This window comes from Sus scrofa, chromosome 13 (genome assembly GCF_000003025.6).
Source record: "Sus scrofa isolate TJ Tabasco breed Duroc chromosome 13, Sscrofa11.1, whole genome shotgun sequence".
In the NCBI taxonomy this organism is placed as follows: Eukaryota; Metazoa; Chordata; class Mammalia; order Artiodactyla; family Suidae; genus Sus; species Sus scrofa.
The window spans coordinates 193,556,673-193,568,282 of record NC_010455.5 but is presented as its reverse complement, the minus strand read 5'-3'; the positions used below and the strand labels follow the sequence as shown (position 1 = coordinate 193,568,282).

General features: G+C 41.3%; 1 protein-coding gene across 1 annotated transcript; it reads left to right on the top strand.

The window, feature by feature from the left end:
- Nucleotides 4,193-4,969, top strand: CLDN8 (claudin 8). Its single transcript, NM_001161646.1, is given in 1 exon segment — nt 4,193-4,969. A coding segment is annotated over 1 exon segment (678 nt). The 5' UTR covers nt 4,193-4,250; the 3' UTR covers nt 4,929-4,969.

Here is an 11,610-nt window from a genome sequence, read left to right as displayed (position 1 = left end):
TTAAGAATCCGGCATTGCCCTTGAGCTGTGTTGTAGCTTGCAGATGTGGCTTGGATCCCACATTGCTGTGGCCGTGGTATAGGCCAGACACTACAGCTCCAATTCAACTCCGAGCCTGGGAACCTCCGTAGGCTGCAGGGGTGGCCCTAAAAAAAAAAAAAAAAAAAATAGTTGAAAAAAGAGTACAACATTTCAATAATCATTATTCACCTTGTGCAATAAGAAAAGGCCCTTCAGAATGATGTGAACTTAATTGCTTGGCTTTGTTAGTACCCAGATGGTATTTAGAGGTGGGACCTTCAGGAGGTAATTAGATGCAGATGAGGTCATGAGAATAGAGCCCTCATCATGGGTTTATCATCCTTCTAAGAGAAAGAGAATTTTTGGGCCGCTCCCATGGCTTATGGAGGTTCCCAGGCTGGGGGTCTAATCGGAGCTGTAGCCGCTGGCCTACACCAGAGTCACAACAACTCGGGATCCGAGCTGCGTCTGCGACCTACACCACAGCTCACGGCAACGCCAGATTCTTAACCCACTAAGCAAGGCCAGGGATCGAACCCGCAACCTCATGGTTCCTAGTCGGATTTGTTAGCCACTGCACCAAGACGGGAACACCGAGAAAGAGAATTGAACTCTCCCACTCTCTGCCCTGTGAGGACATAGCAAGAAGACAGCCATCTGCAAACTACCAAGTGGGCTCTCACCAGAACACCACCATCTGGTCCCCTGATCTCAGACTTCCCGATCTCCAGAACTATGAAAAATTCATTTCTGTTGTTTAAGCCACCCCATCCATTGTGTTTCGTTAAAGCAGCCTGAGCTGAGACACAGCAATTATTACACAGGAAGGAGCTCATTTTTAGGCAGAGCCAGTATAAGCCTTAGAGAGACAGAGAATGTGTCTGTTAATGGAGACAGAAGAACTCTGAGAACATCACAAAGGACAAATAGGATGCTAGTTCAGGAACATGTGGCAATACACAAGATTTATTTTGGGAGGGAGAAACAAAGAGACCTATTGATACAAGAGCTTGTTTTCTCAGGACAAGATGGTCAGCCAAGTACAGTTAATTAACAGGGAAAAATAATTTTAAATGCATACACAAAAAACCCCAATGCATCAGAGGAAAATGAGTACAAAAACAAACCCAGAAGACAGTAGAAACTGGTGACTGCTTAATTGGCAGAAACAAAGATTATTCCAAGTAGTGATGAAAATAGATAGGAACACCAGACTAAAGAGTCGTTAGTTAAGGACTGATTAATTTCTGTAACATTAAGGACGACGAAAACAAGGGCAGTCTGACAGTGACATTGTGTGTTATCATTTATAAGGAGGAATCATTTGCATGTGTTACGCAGTTGTCAGGACTAAATTTATTTAATTTAGTAAATGTAATTGCTAAACTTGACTCATGCTTCTTATAATGTAGACAAAATGGAGATCTCCAGAGAGTAAGGTGTCACAACAGATCAACAAGAACCATACTTTTCTTTTTGGGGGTTTTTGGTAATATTTTGGCTCTTCCATAGAAATGGAAATACAAATGATAAAATAATCTGTGTAGGTTGCTCTGTACTTCTGAATTAAAGAACTGTAAAATTATTATTAATCTGCTAATTCTCAAAGCATCACTTCTATCTGAATTTTGTGGGCAAATTAATCATCTTGGGGACACAGTTATTATAGAAAAGTAGGTAAACAATGAACTTGACTTTTTTTAGTCTCTGAATTTAGGGCTCTCTGTCCTTAGCAAACTTGGCATTACCATCTTTCCGTGTCTTTCTCATTTCTTCTGACCTTTAGGGCACAGTTATTTCAGCTTATCATGGGTTGAACCAGATAGCTGTGTGATCAGAAACCTGCCTAGGCGCCCTGGGCTAGTTTCTCCTAAGGCAACTAGCTCTGTAATTATTCTAATGTGAACCCAAGGTCGGTTTCTCATTCTGATTCTAATCTTTTGGCCACAGAAACTTTCAGGAGTAAAGTACTAATCTTTTTAAAGCGGGGAAAATATTTTGTGTGAAATAAGGTCCTAGTAAAGCTTAATGCTTCGGAGAAGAGAGCTTTGCTGGTACTCGAAACCCATAGGTACATGGCTACACACCTGGGAGGCAGCTCCTATGAAAGTCAAGGCTCTCAAATATTTACTTATTTCCATCTCAAGGTTTCCTGTTTTTCTGTGGATAGTCTGCACTGCTCAAGCAGGGCTCCCCCAAAATATGTCACACATGAACTTCAGAAAGAAATTTTGATTCACTTCCTACAAATAAAATATATATAGATATGTGAGCATGGGTGTGTATATATTGACAGATATATACATATTATATATATATATTTTTTTTTAGTTTGTCATTATCTCAACCAATCATGTCATTCCTTATTCATTTTCAAGCTCAAGTCATCCCCTTTCCCAGGTTGGCAACTCAAGGAAAAAAAAATTAGGGTTCCCGTCGTGGTGCAGCAGAACCGAATCCAACTAGGAACCATGAGGTTGCAGTTTCCATCCCTGGCCCTCGCTCAGTGGGTGAAGGAGCTGGCATTGCTGTGAGCTGTGGTGTAGATGGAAGAGGTGGCTCGGATCTGGCATTGCTGTGACTGTGGTGTAGGCCAGCAGCTACAGCTCCAATTCAACCCCTAGCCTGGGAACCTCCATATGCCGCGGTGTGGCCCTTAAAAAAAAAAGAAAACAAAACAAAATCTGCTGTTTTGATTTCAACTCTCTTTTTATGGATTGCAGGTTAGTTCTCCAAGTTTACCTATTTCCCCTTAACTGGTCCAATCTTGAAGGAGAAAATGCTACATATTTTGTCAGCATAAGGGATATGCTGTGCTGTAGATTCGTCTTTAAATGAGGCCAACAAATGAGGAAAACTATGTAAATATCAATTTTTAATTTTTTTCTTAATTTCAACATGTCCAGTCTAATAAAATAACAACAACCTGGTCTGCTAGATTTTTCCCTTTTTTTTTTTTTTTTTTAGAAGACAGTTTACTTTGGCATTTTCCTCTTTCCCTCCTTAAAAGTACTGTTTTTTTTAATCTCTATAAACCACTTAGATTTATTTGGACCATTAAATTTTCAAGGTTCAATAAGTGAGCTGGAATTATTTTCTTCACACTCAGATTTAAGGTAGTACAAGGAAGCAGAGAAGAAGTAAAATTGTAAAGAAAGGATCATTTTTATCATGCAAAAAAGAAAGGAAATTCAAGTTTGAAATTTGGAAAGACAGGCCAGTGCATTCAAGGTGCTTTCTAGAATAAAATTGCTAGTGGAAGTTTCCCAAATCAATATGTATGTTTATTTTAGCACCACAGCAGTCAGCACCATTATTTTGAGAAGAGACAGTTCAAAATGTATTACATTTAGGAGTTTCCATCTCTGCCTACAACCATTATATTAAAGAAGTTTAGTTGATACCTAATATAGTTTGATTCAATCAAGATTGTCAGGAAAATACCAGTAAGTAGTCTTCCTAGCTCAAGAAAAAAACAAAACAAAAATGTTTTCAGTGCCACAGAGGCCAATAATGTATATTTAGCCTGATTTCTGTCCTTTGACATGATCTGTTCCCTGATTTCACCCCAGTTGAGTTTGCTTTGAAGTTGCAGACAAATTAAATCAAGCACTTGGATCCTATGTGTCCCCAAGAATGTGGTTTCTCAGGTATGAGCAATCTATCAATCCCCTACTCCCCTTTCACTTTGGCATTTTGACAGTCCGAACAAATTTCTTAGGCAGAGATTTTTATTTTGTACCTTGGTCACCGCAGCTCTTGCTAAGAGTTTCAGACTTGCCAGGGTAAGGTGCAACTTTCCCATCTCAAGGGACTGGTGCATTTCTTGATGATTGTGCAAGCATTCATAATCCATGCCTCCAGGTAAACAAAAGGCTGTCTTCTTGGACAACTGAGAAGCACAAGAATGTTTACGTGCAGGTCCAGCGTTCCAAGTATCTCTTGTGGGCTTAAACACACCCAAGTTACCATCCCCCTCCTATTGGCTGAGAAAGTTGCCCCGCCTGATTGGTAAGTTTATCTCTCCTAGTCAGTAGGGGGCACCTCAGGCAGCCGACACTGGATTTAATCTAGTTAGAAGTAGCAAAACAGCTCTCATTTGAAAAACTGCTGAGCTCTGAGTTCAGCACTGCAGGAAAACTCTTCTCCTCCGGAGCTCCGAGAACCTTGCTTCAGAGAAGCCCTGCCAGCTCTGGAGTCCTCTGGGATTAACTCCATCCAAGGGCAGAATGGCCAGCAATGCCCTGCAGATCGCCGGACTGGTGCTTGGTGGTGTTGGAATGGTGGGCACAGTGGCTGTCACCGTCATGCCTCAGTGGAGGGTGTCCGCCTTCATTGGAAGCAACATTGTGGTTTTTGAAAACCTCTGGGAAGGACTGTGGATGAACTGCATGAGGCATGCCAACATCCGAATGCAGTGCAAGATCTACGATTCCCTGCTGGCTCTCTCTCCGGACCTACAGGCGTCTAGAGGACTGATGTGCACTGCCTCCGTGCTGTCCTTCCTGGCATTCATGACGGCCATCCTCGGCATGAAGTGCACCAGATGCACGGGCGACGACGAGAAAGTGAAGAGCTACATCCTGCTGACGGCTGGAGTGCTCTTCGTCCTCACGGGCTTCGTGGTGCTCATCCCCGTGAGCTGGGTGGCCAATTCCATCATCAGAGATTTCTACAACCCAATAGTGGACATTGCCCAAAAGCGGGAGCTCGGAGAAGCCCTTTACATAGGCTGGACGGCAGCGCTCGTGTTGATTGCTGCAGGGGCCCTGTTCTGCTGTATTTTTTGTTGCAGTGAGAGGAGCCATAGCTACAGATACTCCATACCTTCCCATCGAACAACCCAAAGGAGCTATCACATGGAAAAGAAGTCCCCGAGTGTGTACTCCAGAAGTCAGTATGTATAGTTGTGTGCGTCTCTCTTTGAACTGCCTAGAAAGCCACGCTGATGAGAAAAAGGTCTACTATTTTCTAAAAATGGAACCCAAAGAAACACTGATTTGCTGTTCTTGACTGCCTGACATTAATTACAGGAACTCTTCATCAGCTCTTTATGATTCCATAAGTGATTTCAGCCGAATGAGGTATTACACACATTGATCGTTCTAGAAGATACAGTAATTTGTTTTCTAAAAAGGGTCACACATTTTTTTCCTTTTATCAGTTACTTCAAAATGACATTGTTTGAAGACAATTATTTTACAACCGTGTTTTCTCTGTGACATAGCGTTATGTATATAGATGAGAGTGACGTTTCTATCTCACATAAATAGAGATGGGCTTAGATGGTTCTATTTTAAATGAAATACTGATTCATTACACTGAATAAATAGAATTCAACTATTGCCTTTCAGGGGGACCGGGGATAAGATTGAAGAAGGTTAATATTAATTGTTTAAAAACGGCTTAGTGATGAATGCACTTGATTTATAATGAAGGTTAAAATGAAGGCTTTAATCAGCAGTGTAAAGGGAACTAAATGGCTTTCTGATATCCTGTTTTTCAGCCTAGGAGTTAGAAATCCTAACTCCTTTATCCTCTTTCCCCAGAGGCCTTCCTTTTCTTGTATATTAAATGAACATCTTTTAAAAGGCAGATATTTTGTCAAGGGGCTTTGCATTCAAACTGCTTTTCCAGAGCTATGCTAGGAACAAAGATAAAAGTATAGTCTAAGAAACATTAAAGATCTTAGGAAAGTGAATTTGTTTTCTTTTAAGTTCTGTGGTTAGAGCAGGATGTATTTTGACAAGAAATCGCATATAAGAAGATGTTAATATAAACTATTTGTATACAGACTTCGAGCTTTTATTAACATACGTAACAGGACAAAAAAAATAGTATATCTTTGTTTTTATCTTTGTTTTTAATTTGCTTACCAAAAATCAAAATCCAGTTGTCTTCTTCTATGTGGATACTTATGTCAAAATTGTCATTTTATAGCAACAACAACAAAAAAGACAAAAAGACAAAAAAAAATTGTCATTTTAGTCCAATCGAAGATAAAATTTTCACGTTTTCCACTTCTGTTCGGTTTTACCAAAGTATAGAATAACTACATCTTTGTGTTTCCCCCAAATTTGATACAACTATTAATCTGATTTGAAAGTTTATGTCTACATTTTTCCAGCTTAAATGACTGTGTGTTATCTGTTTTATGTCCTTTGTATTAATAAATTGTGCCTTTTTATATTAATTTGATATCTTTTCATTAGTCTCCACCTTTTTTGCTATTTCATTAACTTGTAGAGTTTTTAAAACCCTGACTTTTTCAGCTTTGCCGTTTTAAAAAAGACTGTCAAGGCCATGTGTTAGATTCAGCAATAATTCTGGGGAATATTAAGTGTCATATATCATTTAAGAACCTCAATTATTGGATTAACACATTAGTATTTGGTGCAGACCATATATTTATAAGGATATTGTAATAATATATTATTAAGATAGTACTATAGTTTCCCAAAAATGTATATACTATAAATGCTAAGTACAAAATAACAATTTCTATAAAAACTTTTTATAAGTAAATAGACTTCTACCTCTGAGAAATAGTATTAATTAGCAATGGTGAGTGAGGTTTTAGGGACAAGCATTATATGCTAGGACCTTGACTGCTTTATATGAATTATATAATTAAATCTTCTATGAGACTGAAGTAATTAGTTCAATTCATAAGTGAGGGCCCCTCGAAGGAGTTCATGATTATCTAATACAGTCAGGGGAGAAAATAAGGATGTTCAAGGTCACAGTCCGTGCTCTTTTTCTTCAGGGCAAAAAGATTTTCTTCAGCAATATCTAGTTTACAATCTGATATTTATATGTAAAAATGACACGCCTAACTACTGCTAGTTGGGAAAACTTGTTAGTGTTTTTTTCTGGGACTGGTAATTTTCCCAGAGCTAAGTGCTAACATATCCTAGGCAATTCTGTCCCCCAAGTCAAGACATTCATGGGAGAACACACACATACACATATGCATACACAGAAAACGAACAAAACAAAAAAGCCTAACGGAGCATCTTGGAAGAAAAAACAACAACCAACCTTCCCCCTCCAAAAATAAAACAGACCCATTCTTCTAAATACCAGCTATTTTATTATTTTATTTATTTTTCATTTAGGGCTTCACCCACAGCATAGGCATATGGAAGATCCCGTGCTAGGGGTGGGGTGCAGTCAGAGCTGCAGCTGCCAGCTTGTGCCACAGCCATAGCCACAGCCACAGCAATGCAGGATCCAAGCCATATCTGTGACCTACACCATAGCTTGCAGCAACACTGGATCCTCAACCCACTGAGCGAGGCCAGAGGTAGAACCCGCATCCTTATGGATACTAGTCAGGTTCTTAACCCACTGAGCCACAACCAGAACTCCTAAATACCAGCTTTAAATTAAACATCCTTTTTAATCAGAAAGCTCTCCTGAATGTCCCAAACTCAATAGATTATTTTCCTCTTCTTTTCCCTAAAACAGGATTATAACAATGCTCGTTTTCCTTATGGCACTCATTTCCTCTTGAGTATCTCTGAAATCTTTCTCCAACTTTGCACCCTTCCTGACACCTCATCCCCTTACCGCAGAGTGGGAAGAGGTTTCTATACTTGCGTTACTGCCTGCCGGTCTCCTTCCTCCAGGTCTCCACGGTGTTCCTATCTCAGTTCTTTCTTACAAGCAAGTCAGACCCCATCTGGCCCTGTCCATAATCCTTGTAGGAATGCTCCATTGCCTGCAAGGTCAATCCAAATGCCTCAGCAGGTGATAAGAGACAAGGAGGAAAATCCATTTTATACTCTTCAGAACAAACTTTATCACACAGTAACATCAGTGTATAACCAACATTATAAAAATGATAAAACTGATGCCCGGGACTAGAACAATTCTCCTACCAAACGTCTTCTTTAATATCTCAAAGGAGATGTACTGGTACTAGGAAATGTTTCGGCTGATGGCCAAAGGATGTTTTCCAATGTAGTCTTATGGAGAAGCAATGTGATGTGATGGAAAACACAGAGAAGCAGGGTAAAGATTTATGCTTTCATCTTACAGCTGGAAATTTTCTCTCTTTTATACAGCTGCCCCCACCATGAATCACTTAACGCTGATTCTGTATCCAAACAATGACCCCCCTCCTGCCCTGCCAAAACAGGTATTAAGCTACATTTTCTTAAGTGCTAAGAATAAGGGGATGGCCAAGACACAGTTTTTGTTCTCAAAGAATTTTCAGTCTAACAAGAAGAAACAAGGGTGAGAAATGTAGCCTTTATAGGGCAAGACTGCCAAGTGCTTGGTCTTTTCTTTCATTATGTCATCAATCCTCTAAGAGTTTATGAATTACATATGAGATCATGAGAATACAGCTTCAAAGATGTGTCTTTCTATCTATCTAGCTAGCTATCTCCGAACTCAAGAACCTGTAGTTTTCCTGCTATACTGTTGTTCAGAAACATCCCTCCCAGAGTTAACTATCTACACAATAAATACCATCTTACTACCCCATCTCCAGTCCATCCTGGGACTCACTGGTCACAGCACTCTTTCCTTCTGAGCCCCAAGGTTGACCTCATCATCAGTCTTAGCTACCCTTAAGCCCCCCTCACTCCTCCCTACATAATTGACTGCTTATCAGTTCCTGACATCTGTTATCTCGCCCCTTGGAATATATTCTATGTTTTAGACTCCTATCACATTTCAAATATCATATTTCAAATTCATCAGGCCTCCTTCCTTGTCCTGAGAAGGCCTCCCAGAGCTGCAGGAACAATATTTCGGCAACCCCCTCCTCTCTGTTCTGACCCCACCACCCACCCTGCCAAGTAGAGCAGCAGCTGGTACCCAGCCAACAGGCAGAGCAGAGACTTGCTTTCTGCAAAGCTTCAGGTTCTGCCACATTCCAGGAGGAAAGAGCAGTGCTGTGTTCAATTCTGAGATTAATAAGAAGCAAGGGATTCCTGGTGCAGAGGCCCGAGGCTAGGCCTGAAGCCCTGTGCTGGGGGTGAGAAGGGCAGGGAGAGAAATGTAGGCCTTACCTGGGGCATAAACAAGGAAGGAAGGCAGCATTTGTTCACCTGTGTAGTCTTAAGAGAGATGATCAGGGCCAACAGAGCTACGGGAGACTCATGTAGAGGGTGGGTTCCTGCTTGTCCTGGGGCCTCCGAGAGCACTGTCACCAAGGAGAGAGTTGGGTCCATGCAGAGGGTGCGTCCCAGGGCCCCAGAAAGGAGACAATAACTTTCAACTTATTAGATTACCAGCCAACAATGAGAATTTCCACCACCCTAGGGTGGGCTATTGCTAATTACAACAAATGATCTTCCACAAGGAATGAGATCCTGGAGTCACTTAAAAGAACACCAAATGGGACTCCGTGCAGGCTGAGTCTCCACAACTGGCAGGAGAACTTTGAGGAAAGGATTTCCTGGAAAAGAGAGAGGATGCTTTACACAAACAAACGAATATTTGTAAATGCCCAGGGCAGATCGAATCATGAGATTTAAGAACTTCTTTTTCCTAAAATAACTTTCACATTTAAAAAGTCTGCGGGGGAATTTCCTGTGGCTCAGTGAGATCCAGCGTTGTTACTGCAGTGGCTCAGGCTACTGTTGTGGCGTGAGTTTGACCCCTGGCCCAAGATCCACATGCCCCAGGCATGGCAAAAAAAAATGTAAATAAATCTGCAGGGAATTGAGGGAGGTCACTGCTGTGGGAGAAACTGGAGGGTTGGAAGTTCAAGTACAAAACAGAGGAAACATAGGAAAAAATGTAATTAATGAAGAAAAAAGGTGAGGACAAAGAACTTGGAGTTCAAGGACCTAAGAGGCAAGTTCAGAGAGAGGGAAAAAAAGAGATACAAGCAGGGGCAATCACTTAAAAAAGCAAAAGGTTGGTATTTAAAAAGCAAAAAATTCTTGGAGTCCCCATTGTGGCTCATTGGTAATGAACCCGACTAGTATACCTAATTCCTGTTCAGATTCAATTCCTGTCCTCTCTCAGTGGATTAAGGATTCGGCGTTGCCTTGAGCTGTGGTGTAGGTTGCATACACAGCCCGTGTCCTGTGTTGCTGTGGCTGGTAGCTGTAGCTCCAATTCAACCCCTAGCCTGAAAACCTCCATATGCCACAAGTTTGGCTCTGAAAAGCCAAAAAAAAAAAAGACTCAAATTGGCAGATAAAAATTACTCATTGGGAGTTCCCGTCGTGGCGCAGTGGTTAACGAATCCGACTAGGAACCATGAGGTTGCGGGTTCGATCCCTGCCCTTGCTCAGTGGGTTAACGATCCGGCGTTGCTGTGAGCTGTGGTGTAGGTTGAAGACGCGGCTCGGATCCCGCGTTGCTGTGGCTCTGGCGTAGGCCGGTGGCTACAGCTCCGATTGGACCCCTAGCCTGGGAACCTCCATATGCCGCGGGAGTGGCCCAAGAAATAGCAAAAAAAAAAAAAAAAAATTACTCATTGTATTAAAAAAAAAAGTTGGTGGCTAAATTCTTAAATTCCAAGTACACAAAGAAAGTATGCAACCTTTCACGAAACATCACAAATTAATTAAGAGCAAAAAAACCAAAAAAAATAAAAACAAAAATTTCCATCAAATATTTCAGCCACAAACCTAGAAGCTAGAAGGTGGTGGATTAATGAGTAAAGATAATGAGAGAGCAAAGCCCATAACCTAGTAAATATATTTCAAACAAAAACTGCATTCCCCTCTTAGTGGGTCCAGGACCCACCAGCAGGGTCATTCATATAGCTGATATAGAGGAAATTCTGAAGTAATGAATTACCAAAGAGACTGGCAGGAGAGGAAGAGGGCAAGTAGAGGAAACTCGGTTGGCCATGACTCCTTCAATAAACAGAAGGGATGTGCTGGACAAGAGTTGGGAGGAAGTTTGAAGGGTTCAGACTGCCATCTTCTGGAACTCTTCTCAAAATCAGTGTTCAGGAAACACTAAGTCAAAGCTGATCCTCAAGTTTGGAACTGCTGTCTTCCTAGTTCTACAGGTAAGCACGACATCTTCAGCATGGGAAACGAAACAAACAAACAAAAAAAAAACATTGAAAAATCTAGCTTCTGACTTCTTATTTCTTCTCATCTTCAGCCACAGGCTCTGCGGTGTCCATATTCTAGCCTCCGCCAGCTCTATGTCATGAGCTTGCCATCCAGGAACCCTTTCTTCCAGACTTCATTCGTCTGCAGTACCCTGGTCATCCTTTATTGTCAGGTGTGGTCAAGCCCTTGTTGGTGCTGCTTCTCCTGGCCACCATCCCTGGCTGCACCTATTCACCTCCCCTTTGTCAGTCGGAGCTCAGTGTCAGCCTAGTCCAGCTGGGAGACACATGTATACCAAATAGCCTTGCCTCTCCTTCTGGGAAGGACACTTCGTCTCTTATAGACAAAGATGTTTGTGGGTTTTTTTCTTGTTCCTCAAATCACCCTCATTGTAAGTTCTTTCTGTGTCCCATATTAGTAAACTCACTCTGCCCCTTTTCTTGACTCCTCAAATGTCAATAAATTTATATGAAAATGTTGGAAACAGAAAGAATCTTTTGCAAAAACAAACGGAATTGAGCAGCCCTGATTCAATAAACCATTTACACAATCT